Here is an 18,226-nt window from a genome sequence, read left to right as displayed (position 1 = left end):
TTTATAATTTCAAGTTGTTGATAACAATAATCTAGAAACTTTTAAAACGAATTTCATGAATATTCGTTCAATTTCAACAACACTAATTATACCCCAAATAAAAATATCTCTTTACACATTTGACAAGTGTTAGAAGAGAATATAGCTGTTATATAAAAGTTGTATACAAAAGTCTACTTAAAGTTGGCAGCGCTATAACAAGAGAAATAACTAAATAATGATAACGTGGACCAATCAGAATTCAACAAAATGACATTTACCTGCATTTTGCTTATTTCGTCGAGAGAATGCAAATAAAATTCAGTAACAAACTTCCCCAAATAAATATTTAACACGTCAGTTCAAATAGTTAAGAGAATAAATACGTTGAACATCTAAAAAAGGGGAGCATAATTTACACAAGCAATGAAAAAGTACACGTCAGTTTAAAAGCACATTAAAATAGCCGGCAACTCTGGTTCTGTATTCAGTTTCAAATCACAAAGCAAAGAGAAAAGAACGTACAACAAGAAAGTTAAGGAAAAACTATAGCAAATTTGTCTTTATTTAAAAAAAGGCGATAAAACGTGAAGTGAATTGTTTTTAATAAATTGTACATAGAACGGAGTGAATAAAATTAACTTAATTATTTTAATGTAAGTATTTTTATAACCAAATAATAAAAGTGAAAATTAAATAAAAAAACGAGACATCTAAAAAAAGGCAGACATTTTGTGCATGACAAAAAAAATGTGGAATATATTAGGTGGTGATTTTTTAAATAGAAACATTTTATGCATTTTTAATAGATTATTATGGCATCGAGTAAATATTCAAACAAAATTATGTTAAATTTTGCAGTTTATGATTTAAAAAATAAGAATTCAACAAAAGATAGAATATTCCGGAATATTGCTATTGAGCTGTCGGCTTTTAAGAACAACAAAAAGCAGTCGTGAAATTTTCCTTGTGGGAAAAGTTGATATAATATAAATTAATCAAAATTTTTTAGAAATAAGAAATTTGTTAAAAACAAGAAATGTGGATATATTAGAACTATTAAATATGAATATATGAAAAATGCATACTTATGGTAAAAATATTTCAATTTATAGATTTTTACATAGGTCAGTTTAAAAATGACACGCTTTCAAAAGCTGTCACTTATACAAATTTGTATACGATTAATAAGTATATAAACATCTGTATGTGCTTTATAATATGTGTATACATATTATATTTGTAGATTTATAAACTTAATTTAATTGTTTATAATCATAGGAGTAAAATCCTACCAATCTTAAAAACTCCATATGCTAAAAATCAAAATATCTTAATACCCATAAATGTTAGTCTGTCTGTTACGAATATTATCAGTAGTTTTTTCTTATCTTACATGTGTAAAACATACATATAACTGTTTTTATCACATCGAATCAATCTATACAATAAATTTTGGAATTAAATATTGAACATAAATATTTTTTAGTTTAAAAAATGTTATCAAAAGTTTTTTTTTTAAAATCAATCAAAAACTAAAACAAGATTAAATATAAAATGTTTATTAAAAATTCACAATGAATTCAAAATATTCACAAAGTAATAGAAATACAAATGTTGATCTAATTTTCCATTATTGTTTTATAATTTTAAATACATTGGCTTTTAAAGTATTTACAGACGACAAATTGTGTAGTAATACTTTTAAAATTTATAATATTGAATATATACGGTATGTCAAGACATCATTTTGAAAAATACATTTCTTGTTTAAATTGTAGTTTTCCCAAAAAAAAATTTTGGTGAATATTGACGCGTTTCTGCAAATTTTAATTATTTTTATTCAATACATAACCAATAAAAATGTTGATAGATTTTGACTATAATCTTGAATTTATGTTTCCTTTTTACTGGAGAATACTGTTGATATAAAGTGCAATACAATCATAATTCAATTGGTTGACACTAAGCCCTGAATTACACTTGTTTTCAACTTGAATTCCAGTTCAAAATATTGTTTAAAAATTTGGAATACACAATATAGGTAGATTTAATAATGTAGATGATGTTGATATAATTTTTATGCAAATATAGTGCTGTTTTATTTAAATTTAATTAATTCCACTTTCGTTCAGATGTTCATTTATCAATGAATATTTTTTTCAGGCTAAAAAAACACAATTTTACTGCCTGTTCCACGATGTTGAAAGAAAAATTAGTCGAAAATATTTGTATGAAAAACACTCAGTTTTTTAAATTTTTTAAAATAGTTTTTTATACAAATTTGTTCGAATCATTTTTTATTTGTTTACAAACAAATAGTGTTATGAAATAAAAATTTGAAAGTGAATTTTTGAAGAAAAAATTTGTAAAAACAAGTTTTTAAAATAAAATAACATAAACATATATCGGATTTCGATTATAGTATGCTACACCAAAATAGACAGGAGTACTCGTATAATTCGGAAATAGGTACTAATAGTTTTTTCAATTTCTTTAATATTTTTTTTGATGAAATAACGATATTCTTACCCCCATTAACACAAAGTCTGGTTATTTGTTAACTAATAGTTAAACTTACAGTTTAACCGACAGTATAACTATTAGTTAACACATAACCAGACTTCGTGTTAATGGGGATTAAAGTTGCAACTTCAAAAATCATATGTATGTTGTTTTTAAATTGTTTACCTTTCAAATGGAAGAAGCTTCTTGAAATTCTTAGTTGATTATGAAGCAGTAAAATTTGTTTCTTATTTTAGTGAAAAAGCTAATTAGCTTTCCAAAACATAGAAGTAAGTACAAAACAATTAAAAAATTAATAAGTTGTGCTAATTTTTGTGATAAATTTTGTGACTTTTCTGAATTTACAAATGCATGCGTGTATTAAAGAAAACTAAAAGTATTTCTTTACCGTATGGACTCCAAGATAACAGAAATGCTACATACAGTTTTTTATTTATACAAAAATAAAAAGTTCGTAGCACTACAAAATACAATGAAATGTAATATCTTTTTGCGAAAAGTTATAATATCAAATGTTAGCATCTTTCACAACAAAAACTACTATTTAATTTCGATACCTCCACATTCTTAAACCTTTGATAGCTAGCAAGTTAAAATTAATTTATAATCGTTTAAATAATATAAATTTGTTAATCATAAATTTATTTGAAATTTATAATTTTACTTGTTACCTAAGTAAAATTGGAGCATAAATATTTATTCGTTAATATTGATAAATATTCGACTCCATGACCCCGTTTCATATATTGATATTAAAATGCATAGATTTGCATTTAATTTGAACGAATTCTCTTGAAGTTTCTTACTCATTGATAACATTTAATAATTATTGTTGACAATTAAAAATCTCCTACTATACAGATAGATAATAATGTTTCCGAATACAAATACAAAAAAACACTTGAATAAATTAATGAACAACAGGCGAAAACGCCAACACAACAACCTTAACGGTTATAGCTGAAACAACAAATTTTGAATTAAATCCTATACGAAATGAACACGTCACTTGTTGAGAGTGATTAAGTATAATAAAACAAAATTAAGATAGCAACAAAATAACATTTTAAAATAAAGAAATATTTAAACAATAAATAATCAACTGACCAAACGTAAAGTTACCTTTCACACATATTCTCAAATATAACAACAATAAAACCTATTTTACCAAAACAATTACAATAATACATACGTCGGTAGTGAAAATTTTGAGTAAATAGAAAAGTATGTACAAATAATAACATAAATTGGGTTAAGTTACCAATTTTATAAAACGAAATAACTTAAAACTTAAAATTCCAGATCACAAACATTTAAAAAACATACTGTTTTTAATATTTTCGTTTTGTTAAATTGTATAATAATCCATAAATATTTTTTAAGGTAAAATAGTTTGCATAAGAAAGGTCAAACACCTTCTTGTATTAAATTTATTAATAATGTTTTAAAATTATATATTTTTTTTAAGAGAAATAGTAGGGAGTTAAACTCTCCTGCCCTGTGTTATCTCTGGGAATGGTCTGGTTTCATTACCATTTTGTTTCACTTGTGTTTACTTATAGCAAATGTACACGTATACAAAACACTGTGTACATATTTAGTTTCTTTACGCTCCCTATCTATCGTTAACTGAATTTCTTTTGACTATTTTGTATTTGTTGTTGTTGTCATTAATAACTACTATTTAGCAGATCACTAATAACAAGTTGCCGGCTAGTGTCAAGCTAATACTCTCTGTTAATTCAATGTGTTGTAGTGAGTAAAATTCTTTCGTGTTTATCAGACCTTCAGAGTATTTTAAATTCAACCAATGTCAAAGTCACTTTTCGTTCCAAACAATTTAGTTCAGTTGTGTTGCGCTTGTCAAGGGTTGAAGACGTGTTTTTTCCACTAAAGAGAAACATTTTAAATAAATATTAAAGGTACAGTGCTTATTAATTTGAAGTGAACCTATATGAAATAAAAATGAGAAAAAAATTAACGAACTGGTTTTTGTGTGTTAAACAACGGCTTATTCAAACAAAAAAAAATAAATAGGTCAAACATTCTAAGAATAATTATGCGTTAGCCAAAGAAAAGAAAGCTTAAACAATAATCTGGATTCATAGTACATACGCGTACACAGCGATACACGTTTTATAGAAATTTCATTTTACATTTAGTAAATGTGGTGACGCAGGCAAATATTTCCATTGACTAATCGTTTATCTGCCATTTTTTGAGTCTCTTTTTGAATTTTTTATTAATGAAATTGAAACTAATAATTAATTTTATTCTTGAAATCTTTTTTATAGTTAATATAAATCAAACACAGACACACTCAATATGAGATTATTTGTCTTATTGGCTGTAGTGGCCTTTGTTGGCCTGTCTCTTGGAGACGAGAAAAAGGATAAGGATATTGGCACAGTCATTGGTATTGATTTGGGTACCACCTACTCATGGTAAGTTGTTTGATATAAAATATATATTTTTTTTTTTGAATCTTCTACATTTAAAATTCTTTTCTAACCTCATTATTTTCCTTTCGCTCTCTATTTTTAGTGTTGGTGTATACAAAAACGGTCGTGTAGAAATTATTGCCAACGATCAAGGTAATCGTATTACTCCCTCTTATGTTGCCTTTACTGCCGATGGTGAACGTTTGATTGGTGATGCTGCCAAGAATCAATTGACCACCAATCCTGAAAATACCGTATTCGATGCTAAACGTTTGATTGGTCGTGAATGGAATGACAACCATGTTCAACATGATATTAAATTCTTCCCCTTCAAGGTTATTGAAAAGAACTCGAAACCCCATATTGCCGTCGAAACATCTCAAGGTAAAAAGGTCTTCGCTCCTGAAGAAATCTCCGCTATGGTTTTGGGTAAAATGAAGGAAACCGCTGAAGCCTACTTGGGCAAGAAGGTTACTCATGCTGTTGTCACTGTACCCGCTTACTTTAATGATGCTCAACGTCAAGCTACCAAGGATGCTGGCGTCATTGCTGGTTTGAATGTTATGCGTATCATTAACGAGCCCACAGCCGCTGCTATTGCTTACGGTTTGGACAAGAAGGAGGGTGAAAAGAATGTGTTGGTCTTCGATTTGGGTGGCGGTACCTTCGATGTATCCTTGTTGACCATCGATAACGGTGTCTTTGAAGTAGTTGCCACCAACGGTGACACTCATTTGGGTGGTGAAGATTTCGATCAACGTGTTATGGATCATTTCATCAAGTTGTACAAGAAGAAGAAGGGCAAGGATATCCGCAAGGACAACCGTGCTGTTCAGAAATTGCGTCGTGAAGTTGAAAAGGCTAAGCGTGCCTTGTCCAGTGCCCATCAAGTTCGTATTGAAATTGAATCGTTCTTCGAAGGTGATGACTTCTCCGAAACTTTGACTCGTGCCAAATTCGAAGAATTGAACATGGATTTGTTCCGTTCCACTTTGAAACCCGTACAAAAGGTAATGGAAGATGCCGATATGAACAAAAAAGATGTCCATGAAATTGTTTTGGTTGGTGGTTCCACCCGTATTCCCAAGGTACAACAATTGGTTAAAGACTTCTTCGGTGGCAAGGAACCTTCTCGTGGCATTAACCCCGATGAAGCTGTTGCTTATGGTGCTGCTGTCCAAGCTGGTGTACTCTCTGGTGAACAGGATACCGATGCCATTGTCTTGCTCGATGTCAACCCATTGACCATGGGTATCGAAACTGTCGGCGGTGTAATGACAAAATTGATTCCTCGCAACACTGTCATCCCCACCAAGAAGTCTCAAATCTTCTCCACTGCTTCTGATAACCAACACACTGTCACCATTCAAGTATTTGAAGGTGAACGTCCCATGACCAAAGATAACCATTTGTTGGGTAAATTCGATCTTACTGGCATTCCTCCAGCACCTCGTGGCATTCCACAAATTGAAGTCAGTTTCGAAATTGATGCCAACGGTATCCTCCAAGTAAGTGCTGAAGATAAGGGCACCGGCAACAAGGAAAAGATTGTGATCACCAACGATCAAAACCGTCTCACCCCCGAAGACATTGAGCGTATGATTGGTGATGCTGAGAAATTCGCCGATGAAGACAAGAAACTTAAAGAAAAGGTTGAATCTCGCAACGAATTGGAATCTTATGCCTACAGTCTTAAGAACCAAATCGGCGATAAGGAAAAACTCGGTGCTAAATTGAGTGAAGACGAAAAGGTTAAAATGGAATCCGCCATCGATGAATCGATTAAATGGTTGGAACAAAACGCCGATGCTGATCCCGAGGAGTACAAGAAACAAAAGAAAGACTTGGAAGCCATTGTCCAACCTATCATTGCTAAATTGTATCAAGGCGCTGGTGGTGCTCCACCCACAGACGGTGAAGACAACGAGGACTTGAAGGATGAACTGTAAATTGTTGTCGTATAATTGTCGTTCGGCGATTTAAGTTCTAGTTCTAGTTTAGTTGTAGTTCGCAGTTTAGTTAAAATGAAACAAACAAGCAGACTGATACACATTTAATAAATCGTAAAATATATTTGTGTTAATTTCAAAAACAAAAAGAAAAAACATTAAAACAAAATATTTATTACATCAAAGACAACAACACACGCCTTGTTTATTTAAGACAACAATGTCGATCCAACAAACACACTAACTTTCTTAGGCAAACAAATTTATTTCTCAAAAAAAATTAATTTGGATGTGTTCATCCTCGCATTCCTTATTTTTTTTATTTAAAAACAAATCGTCCTTCATTAGTATCAAATTGATTTGCGGAATTAATATAAATTCATTGCTTTGTAAATTTAATTTAATTAAATAATTTAAATTATTTTGTAATGTAAGATACAAATGCATAAATAAATAATAAAAATCTCTTCGATTTTTAAGAAGAATTTTCTAATTAAATAATTTATTTTTTCCAAACTATGAAATTACTTAAACTTTTGAAAAAGAAAAAAGAAAAAACAAAAATATTAAAACAATAATTAATTTAATAAAAAACAAATATTAAAAATAAATCACATGTTTTTTTATAAAGCGCTTGTGCGAGTCCAGGAACTCATTTATAAATTATTCGTATTGTTTTACAACGATTAGAGCAGTTTTTTTTTACTTGAATAATTTGGATTCTTGTTTAAACTTAATTTTGACCAAAATGAAGTTTAATTGCATTTAATATTTCTCAAAGATTTTTAAAAAAAATTGCATGAGTTTTTTGTAAATGTTGTACTTGTTGTAGAATTGCCCACACCTTACACTTCATTCGCCTTGAATTTAATGAGACTAGTATTAAATCATCTCTGAATTCATTGGCTATTAATTCATCTAAGACAAAAGCATTAGTATTTGGTTTTTCTGTTATGTTACGTAATCGGAATCTACTGTTATTACAAGGTCATTAGATAATACTTTACTTTGTTCTAAATTTTCTTTTGCGCCTTCTATTAGGAACCCACAGATCTTGATCCCTAGGATTAATTCGTATTATATGAAAAAAATTTCATAGTACGAATTGCACGGTATTGGAATTATTTGCCTTTAGAACATAGAGCTTTCGGGTATTTATACGTTTTCTTCTTAAATTTACAATATTCTGATTTGTTATGATGGATTTATTGCTATTCGAATGATTACATTATATCAATCCTTATTTGGTCAATAAGAATGACTAAAATTGTTATTATATACTTATTTTAAAACACTGGTAAAATTCTAAGACTACTTATACGAAAAAATGATTTTAATGATTTTTGGTGTAATTTAGTATTAAAAAATTTCCGGAAATCCCCGGGAATGAAGATCTTTTTTAATTTCCTAACGGGAAATGAAAAAGTCCGGGAAATTAGGAACCCTAGTCTACAATCATTTTGGTGCCACGAAAACTAAAACTGATTTTAAGTATATTCGATATCGTGATTCTATCTATACTTATTTTGTCAAGAAACGTGTAGTTTTCAAGAAATTGCAGGAGTAAAAAAACGATTTTACAACATTTTTTACAGTGGGTGGGAAATAAATTAAAATTTATTTTAAATTTTATATTAAAACTTTTAGGTTTGAGGGGGTTGAATTTCCTTTTTTCACGCCATGATTTTCCTATAACTCCTAGCTAACGTTTTTGTGCTTATAATTATGAGAGCTATCAACACCAAAGAAATTATATTAAAATGCAAGCTGTTTCGACAATCTTGATTTATGCCAAGTATTTTTCCTGAACATACATACATCATAGGTAAAATTTTGAATGAACTTACCTTTAACAATAAACAAGTTAATACCAATATAACCAATGCATTAATTTTCTTTATAATATTTATTTTTATTAAAAATTACATAGATTATATATGTAGATATATTTGTTTAAAAAAAATGAAATAAAAATTAAAAAATTTTCATTAACTTACAATCGCTAAAAAGAACATTTATTTAAATAAATAAATTGATGTTTTAATTTATTAAATTAAAAACAGAATTCTATGATACCATCCATACAAATACAATACATAGAAAAAATGATAGTTATGTATGTAATTTGTTTGTGAAACTATAATTGTAGAAATACGTTCTGTAATATTTATTTTTTTAGTTTTTGCATAAATTTTGTCATTAAATAATTATTTTTGTATTTTAATGTAAACGAATCAATAGGTGTGTTCGCGTACTTTCCAGTAAGAAATATCCAGTAACTTTATAACGAACGGAATCCCGTAACTTCCAGTGATAATTTGTACAAATTATTACAAATTATCAAGTACGCGAACACTACTAATATGTGTACGTTATTATCGTTCTAACGAGATATAAAAGACAAAAATTGGTTTAAAAATTTTAAAGTTATTTTAAAAATTATCCAGTCCATTAATGTTTCTCACTTCAAATAAAAGCATATTTTTACTTTAAATACATATACAATGGTGGCCAGCTAAGGGACAAAATTGTTTGCTAAATTCCATGTGATTCTCAATTAATTTTTCAAATATTTAAACAAATATATAGGCAAAAGGACTGTTTGAATATACAAGTGTGTTTTATTAAGCTGTTTCAATTCATACTTTCGAATTTTTAGTTCCATTTGTTTCGGCCATATTCACAGCGGATGTTCGCGGGTCAACGTATTTCCACATATCTTTGTCCATATATGTTGTACCGATTTTTGCAAACATTTTTGAGCAACTAAAAATATTATTAATAAATTTCATTTAAAATTCAGTCCATAAAAAATTCCAAATAACTGGCCGCCACTGTACATATCCGTACTTAATTGTAAACGTGTTAAATGAAGAATTTTGAGTTAAATTTGTCAATTTCATGTTGCACTTTTTGAGAAATCTAATTTTTCGTGGCAGCCTCCGCTTGCAATAGCGAGTTTGCGGAAATTTGGTTGGATGAGCAAAAGAAAAAGGAGACGAATGCTGCTGTTTACCATTTTATAGTTGGTAAAGTTGAATGCGGCAATATTATGAATGAGAAATCGGATTATATGAAGGAAAAAGTGCGAATTTTTTTGTAAGAATATCTCAGTTAAATGAGAGAGTTACCGTCATTTTGAATCTGAAAAATTTTACCTCAGATTCGAAATCAGCAATCTTGAATACCGGATTTTCGTTAAATCAGAAGACATTTTATAATTTACGCCGCCATATTGGATCCGCCATTTTGAATTTGAAAAATTTTACCTCAGATTCGAAATCAGCAAACTTGAAGTGATACCTTTTGGTTTTGGCCACAAAAATGGGTGAAATTACCTATAGTGCAATGGCATGGGTTGGCTTTGAGGGCCGCTTTGCGGGCGCATATACCTGCGACTTAAGGAAACACATAAGAAAAAGTCTAACGTGGTCAAATCGGACGATCTCGATGGCCAGTTCATATCACTTCCACGTGAGATGACCATGCCCTCAAATCGCTCGAGCAGAATGTTTAATAGCTGTGCCTTGTCTTGTTGATACCACATGTCGTTGGTGTCCATATCATCCAAAGCCCTTTATATTACTTTTTGTCTTCTTAGCAAAACGTTATTATACCCTACACCATGAGTGGCAAGTCTATATAGCCATGTCCGTCTGTATGTTTAAATTAACTTTACGTAGCCCCCAAATAACTTACATACATATATGATTCATACATCAATATATCGGGAATTCTTCCGGCTCGGTTGCTCGATTTTTGCCCTATTTTTGATCTGGATAGACAATAATGATAGATATTTCAGTTGGACAAAATCGGAGAAAAATATATTTTTAACCCGATTTTTTTTTCATAAAAAAATTTATTTCTCATAACTTTTTATCGAAAAAAAAAAATTTTAAAAAAATCAAAAAAAAAATTTGGAAAAGACTTTTTTAAAAAAAAATAAAAAACAATTTAAAAAAAATTAAAAAAATTTATTTTGTTTACCTAAAGTATAATTTGGTGAAGGCACAGACGAATATAGCTCTCTTACAAATTAAAAAAATTTTAGAATTTTTAGATCATCGCTTTGGGATTAATTGAGGAATTATACCTGCGATATAATTTTTGCGATTAAGATTAATAAGAATAATATAGTACAGATAATTTTAAATATACCCCGAAAGTTTATAATATTTCGCCATGGTACAATCAGTTACCAGGTACAATTATTAGAGAGAGTTTCCAATGTTCACCCCTAAAACGTCAAACTATGTATTTAATCACTTAACTTTTTTTAATTTGTTACCGCGATATTTTTTTAATTTGTTACATTTTAACTGAAATTATACACACTTATTAAAAAAATATAGTTTTTCTTCAATTGTTAGTAAATTTTTGTAATAAAAATTTAAATTCAATTATTTTTTTTTTTGGCATTTCCTTTTTATATTTTTTAATTTTCTTTTGTTTGACGTTATAGGAAATGTATAATTGAGAACATACTTTCTACTAATTTAATTAATTTAATTTAAGGGTTAATGTCAAATTTTACATTGACATTCACAATTTAAGGGTTAATGTCAAATTTTAGTAAAACTTTCGGGCATATTTAGAATTATCTATACTATAATATTATATATAGTCGTAATTCAGCTCTGGGTGGAGAAAGAGCTCGCACGTCATTGTCATTATCGGGCAATCAGGCTGTCCCTTTTTCGCTGCCTTGTGTTTGGCGTCGTCTAACTGTACCGCGTTACAGTTTCCCGAAGTTTGCATTGTCATCAAATCGATTTTTGGTTTTCATAACCTAACTTTTTAATACATGATTTAACGTTCCAGCTTCTTATATGAAGATATAGGTCGACTGGTAACTAAAATCAATGAGGGATAACCTGGCAATTTGAGAGTTTTTAACTCCGCCAACCAAACTTAAATTTCAAAAAAAAAAAATTAATATATCGTCCCTTCACTTTTACAAAGTGGGTCAAAAGATCAATTGAAATATTACTTTTGTTCTAGATGTCTACTAACACAAAAATTTAAAACTCAATTACTTCGAAATGGCAAAAAAAATATACACTATTGTTTTATTAAGGGGACGATATGTACTATATACACTCAGGTCTCGTTTTATGCGATAGATGCGTTCCAAAAAAAATCGCATAAATTGAATTCGCATAAAACGATACTCTAGCTTCATATAAAAACTAATGATTCGTTCCAAAATTCTGAAAAACCGCATAAATTCAGATTTTAATTAAAAAATAAGAACAAAATCGCATAAAAAAAATCAACAAAAATATATTTATTTAATTTAATAAATAAAAATATTTATAATTACAGAAAAAGTGAAAATGAGCTAACACATTTTTTAAGGAAATTCTGTAAATATGCATGATTAATCTGAATCACTGAATAATTATCTGCATCGGTTTGGAATTGGTTCAACGTCACTTTCATCACTAGATGATTATATCAATATGATGATTATATCATATTGTCATCATATGGTAAAATATCATTTTCATCCCTAGAATTAATCTAGTGAATAGGCGACGAAGACGAAGAATTTTTAGGAACTTCAATTGCTTCTTTTCTTGCAAAATAATTTGTCATTAAACTTTGCGATTTTGAATTTTTAAGTGGCTTATGCAACTCTTGATATCCGGAAAACAGATCAGTCAGTCCGCGATGAATCTTTAATTCTCTTTCCATATCTGAATCTATATTAAGAATTTGATTTTGTAAAAAACAAACTATAACCATTATGTCAGTGATGCAAAATTGGTTTCATTTAAAAATGGTAAAAGGCCCTTAAGGGATCGGTTATGTAAATGAAGAATTAAAAAAAAAAACCATCTAAAATTTCAAAATCTTTTAAAATTCAGTGTATATGTTTTATATAAAAATCATTACAGTAAAATATTTAATGCAGAAATAAGCTTTTTAATATTTGAATATTTGTCGAAATAACATTTTTTTTCTACATTTCATATTCAAGTGGCCTAAGACAATTGGGAATTTTTAATAACTTTAAAAATTTGTAAATTTGTATATCATTTGAACTATCATTACGTACACATCTCGATTCCTTTACATTAAATTATTATTTAATGCCATAATTGTTCCTTAATATTTTTTTGGGCATACAATCTTGGAGCACTCTGTCAAAAAACTATAAGCCCTTTTAATTTTTGCTAATGTTGTACCATTACTTTATACGAAAGTCAAAAAAACAAACATGACACAACAACAAGAACTGCGATCTTTCAATGTTTGCAGACCAAACAATTTCCTTATAATTAGATAATTAAGCCGAAATAATAATTTAAATCCTAAATTTACAGTCAGATTCCTTTTTATAAAATGGACTATAAATAATTAAGCAATATTCCTATAAACTACGAACTCCCTTGAATTTCTTCTTATGTAATTAATATGATTCACAAATGACATTTCAACATCAAAAATAACTCCCAAGTCTTTAAATTCAATATCACGTTTGATGTTATAATTACATACATACATATTTATTTATTATGTAATTAAACATAATTTCATATTATGTAGTATATGCAAATCATTAATAAATATTATAACTAATAAAGGTCCAAGATGTGGTCCTTAAGGAATACCAAAATACGCATCAATTAATCTATTAGAATAGAAGTTTCCAAAGGCAACAGATATTTTACAGATATATAAAACCTCTAGAATATTATTGGATGTGTCTGTATATATGACGTCACATTATGACCTGTGCTCCATTGAGTAGGTCTACCTGGAAAAAAGCCATGTTGGCCCGGAGATATTGAATGTCCAATTAAAATGAAAAGTTTATATTTTACAATTTTATTCAAAAGTTTGACAAAAGTACTCTGTTTGATAATTATTATAATAGGTCTATAGTTGTTTACCAGGCTACAATTCGTCACCTAAAATGCAAAACAACGTATCATCAAAAAATTCAACATTGATTTTATTATTGATTACGATCATATTACATATGTTTACAAAATTTTAAACTTTTACTATCAAAAATAACCAAGTTATAACCAAAATTGAAACTAAAGTATCCTCAAGTATATGATTTTCTTAAACAAAATAACGTATACCAAAATTGAAACTAAAGTATCCTCAAGTATATGATTTTCTTAAACAAAATAACGTATACGCTTTGAGTAATTAACGGCCTTTTCGGAAATGCATCACTGCGCTGCATCTGATGCGCAGCACATTCTAAAATTGAACAGTGCAAATGTCTTGAGTTCTAAAACGCAAAAGTGAAACAAATGATACGCAAAAACCCATCAAACAAGCATCACCAAAATGGCTGATGCATTGTCTGCTCATCAACATAGCAAACTAATCACAGATGAGCATCAAATGCAGCGCAGTGATGCATTTCCGAAAATGTCCTAATTAATAAATCGTTTTTTCATTATTTTAGGTAGCATCCTAATTTTTTTTATTAAATTTATTTAAATTTATGTAAAAAAAACAAAAAATTGCGTCATGTAGAAATTAATAATATTTATGAACATGTTCTTATTCTGAATGAAAAAAAATTGGGAAAAAAGTCATGTTCGATTAATAATATTATTAAAAAATTCATAATTGGAATGAATTTTTTGATAAATATTATTATATTTTTTTTAACGGCAGTTTCAAAACTGCATTTTCAAATTTTTCAAAATTTTGTTTAACAAATTTCAGAATTTTTGTATCATCTCATTGGGATTTATTGCGAATATAATAGGGAATAAAAATATGAAAAAATTATGAAAATATCTCTTATAGTTTTTACGTACCTGCGATTTTTTAAAATTTTCGAGAAAACCCAATTATTTGGCCATTTTTGGTGAATAAGTCCAATTTTCTTACAGTTATAAATTTTAAGTAAAATCTATTCAGAATATTATAGTCCAGATAATTCTAAATATACTCTGAATGTTGTACTAAAATTGGAAAACGTTAAACCTTAAATCATGAAGGTCAAAGGTAAAATTTTTCAATATTTGGAATTTTTCTTGGAAAGAGACATTTTTGGGCCGATTTTGATGAAATTTAAGAAAAATATAACACAAAGCCTAGCACTTGGGGTTAAAATGACCCCAAACTTCTAAAACCATAAAAAAATATGATTTTAAAAATGTGGGGTCATTTGAACCCAAGTGCCATAAATACTAGAGTTTATGTTATATTTTTCTTTTAGACTCTAAATCGTGTTATTCACTGCTTTTTCATCCAAATAGGTGGAAATTAACTTATAATATAGTAACTAGTTTGTTTTCCAGTTTAAAATTTTTAATTTTTTCTGTTAAAAATATTTCAGAAAGAATAAACCGATAACCGAAATCATTGTCGATTTTCGGTCTTGGGACATGGAAAACCGAGGTTTCGGTTAAAATTGAATACGAAACTCTAGAGGCCTTAATTAAAAGCAAATAAAATTTAGGTATATATAAAACTTATTTTATTTGTATATAAAACATATTTGTGGACATATTTTTTTTGGATATATATAACTCAAGTATTTATGACCGATAAAGTCCTATTTCTGGAAGACATTTGTATGGGGGCTAGTTGAAATAATGGACCAATTTTTACCAGGTTTGATAGGCTTCGCCCTTGTGCCGAAAAATATGCATGTGCCAAATCGTCTCAGATTGTGATTCTGTAAATAATTCTTTCTGATTAGACTGGGTGTTAAAAACATGAACACAAACCCATAATTCCCTTCTTACTATGGTGGTGTAGGGTATAAACAGCCATATATTTTATTATAAAAGAGTACATATTAGCAAAAATAAAAAGTGCTATAGTTATTTGACATAGTTTATGTTTACATATTTATTTAATTATAATAATTAATGTTTCTGTTATTATTCCTGCGACTAATGCCCGTAATTTCAACAAATATATATATATCTATCAGTGTTTAGTTATTTATGGAGTAAAAATATTTGTTAATTTTTAGCTGTAGACATTGATTTGAAACTAATGTCATGTTACCTTTTAGGTAAATTTATCTGCTGGATATTTTACACCGTAAATATTTATGTATTTGTTGATATTACGGGCATAAATATGCATGTAGATGATGAATACTTATGAAGATGGTGTAGGCAGGCAGGCAGGCATCCAAGTTCGAGTGTATTTGTCATAAAATTCCATGATGAATATTTAAAATGATAAAACACATTAAATAGTTTACGATAAAACGGCAATGTTTTTTCAGGTGAAATGTGTTTGGTTTATTATTGATTTAATATTTGTATCTTTTGAAGACGCATTACGAAAGAAAATCAAACACAAAATGAATTGAAAATAATCAGCTAAATCATGAGGTCCTAAACGCGATTTGGAATAGTATCAATGGTATTTTCAGCCTCGTCTTCCTTCTCTTGGCCACCACCACCACTATTATGCTATATATTTGAGATTTTTACCAGGTTTATGCAGTTGTTGTTGTTGTTGCAGTTTCGATTGTTATTGTTAATTCGGTTAAGCGCAACGATGGATTTTTGGTTGGTTTATAAAAGAAATTTCAGATAAAAATCGAATTAAAAACCAAGTATCCAAATTATTTGCAGATGTTGATGTAATATGAGTATCAAAAATCAATTTATTCAATAAAAATGCATTTTATTAAAAGTTATTCACGCACATATGTATGTACACACACAAACAATGATAACATCCGAATATCGTCAATAGGTAGTAGCAGTAGAAGGAGAAGTTTTTACAGTCGGTATAAATATAATAATAACGACATATTTTTTATTTTTATAAAATAAAACAAGTTTGAGATTAAAAAAAGAAAACAACAAAAAAAAGAAACAGGAAGAAAATAAAAATAAATTGTTAATAATATTAATAAAATATTGTTTTAAGACATTAAACAAGAAACATAAATTAAGGAATGTGTTTACATTACATACATATTTTCAATGGATTTTCGGAATAATAATCCTACGTTCATTGTTTTAATGTGCGAAATTTCATAATAAATATAAATATGTATGTGTATGTAGAATAAATGTTTGTAATAATTTCACTACTACATATCCAATAAAATTAAATTTTTGTTCAAAACTTTTATGATTTTGGCGCTCTGAACACAAATCTGTTTACAAATATTAAAATCGTACGTGCAGTTTTCGAGATATTTTCACTTTAAATTTTTAAGAAAAAACATATTTATAATTAAAATTATGTTTTAAAAGCTGTTTATGGATATGAAATCTATGGATGTTAATATCTTAGTTGAGTACAATTTGTTATTTTAATATTTAAGGATTTCCTGCAAGGATTGTGTAAGAATTGCAAAATTTAAATTTTTCAATTAAATGCCAGCAGTTTTTATCGCAGCTAATATAACAAAGTTATTACATAAGCTGGACAATTTTTGCGATTAATATTTTTAAAAGTTGCTAAAACATTAACCCATATAATAGAGTGTACCTTAGCATTAAATATTTCAAATGTTGAAACGGTACCCGCTGAATACTTTAGCAATGACCTAAAATACTACCAACATTTTTTAGCTTGTTCTAAGAAGGGCAACCCATGCCGCTCGTCGCTCAAAGTTTTAAGCATTTTCAGGGGGAAATATGCAATTTTTTCAGTTTTTTTTTTTAAATTTTAATGTAAAAGAATCGAAATGTGTACATAATTGTCGTTCTAATGAGACATAAAAAACAGAAATTGGTTAAAAAATGTTAAAGTTATTAAAAATTTGCCAGACCATTAATGTGTCTCAGGCCACTAGAACATGAAATGTAGGAACAAAATTAACATATTTTGAGAAATATTAAAATAAAAGCTAATTTTTACTTAAAATATATCCATATTTACTTGTGTATTAGTTTTTGTCTTAGTAGGAAACCGTTAATCTATTCGCAGGTATGACCAAAATAAATAAATTTTTTAACGGCAGATTCAAAACTCTATTATCAATTTTTTAAAAATTTTATTAAACATTAATAATTTTTTGATCATCACATGGGGAATTATTGGAAACATAATAGGGAACAAAAGTGTGAAAAAAGTATATCAATACCTCCAATAGTTTTTCCGTACCTGCGATATAAATTTTGCGATTTTCGAGAAAAACGAATTTTTTGGCCACATTATGGCGAATGAGCCCAATTTCCTTACTGTTATTAATTTTAAGTAAAATCTGATCAGAATATTATAGTCCAGGTAATTTTAAATATAGTGCGAAAGTTTTCCTTAAATCGTGAAGGTCAAAGGTAAAATTTTTCAATATTTGGAATTTCTAATGGAAAGATAGCGAAATATTTGGGACGATTTTGATGAAACTTATGAAAAATACAACAT

General features: G+C 28.4%; 2 protein-coding genes across 2 annotated transcripts in view; one reads left to right on the top strand and one right to left on the bottom strand.

The window, feature by feature from the left end:
* Nucleotides 1–478: 478 nt before the first annotated feature.
* Nucleotides 479–7,088, top strand: Hsc70-3 (heat shock protein 70 cognate 3). The gene is made up of 3 exons (XM_065509181.1): nucleotides 479–635; nucleotides 4,800–4,949; nucleotides 5,050–7,088. The coding sequence occupies exons 2-3, from the start codon at nucleotides 4,831–4,833 to the stop codon at nucleotides 6,893–6,895; spliced, it is 1,965 nt and encodes a 654-aa protein (XP_065365253.1). The 5' UTR covers nucleotides 479–635; nucleotides 4,800–4,830; the 3' UTR covers nucleotides 6,896–7,088.
* Nucleotides 7,089–15,705: 8,617 nt separating this feature from the next.
* Nucleotides 15,706–18,226, bottom strand: part of CkIIbeta (casein kinase II subunit beta) — a 28,774-nt gene continuing 26,253 nt past the window's right edge. Inside the window, exon 7 of the mRNA XM_065509872.1 lies at nucleotides 15,706–16,311. Within this exon, the coding sequence (XP_065365944.1) occupies nucleotides 16,234–16,311 (78 nt within the window). The 3' untranslated portion in view covers nucleotides 15,706–16,233. The remainder of the gene's footprint in view (nucleotides 16,312–18,226) is intronic.

The sequence above is a fragment of the Calliphora vicina genome, chromosome 4, assembly GCF_958450345.1.
Source record: "Calliphora vicina chromosome 4, idCalVici1.1, whole genome shotgun sequence".
Taxonomy (NCBI): Eukaryota; Metazoa; Arthropoda; class Insecta; order Diptera; family Calliphoridae; genus Calliphora; species Calliphora vicina.
This window is presented reverse-complemented; position numbering and strand designations above follow the sequence as displayed.

Coding starts and splice junctions, on each gene's coding strand:
- Hsc70-3 (XM_065509181.1), top strand. CDS start 4,831: ATGAGATTATTTGTCTTATTGGCTGTAGTGGCCTTTGTTGGCCTGTCT. Junction 4,950..5,049: donor TTGGGTACCACCTACTCATG/GTAAGTTGTTTG, acceptor CTCTATTTTTAG/TGTTGGTGTATACAAAAACG.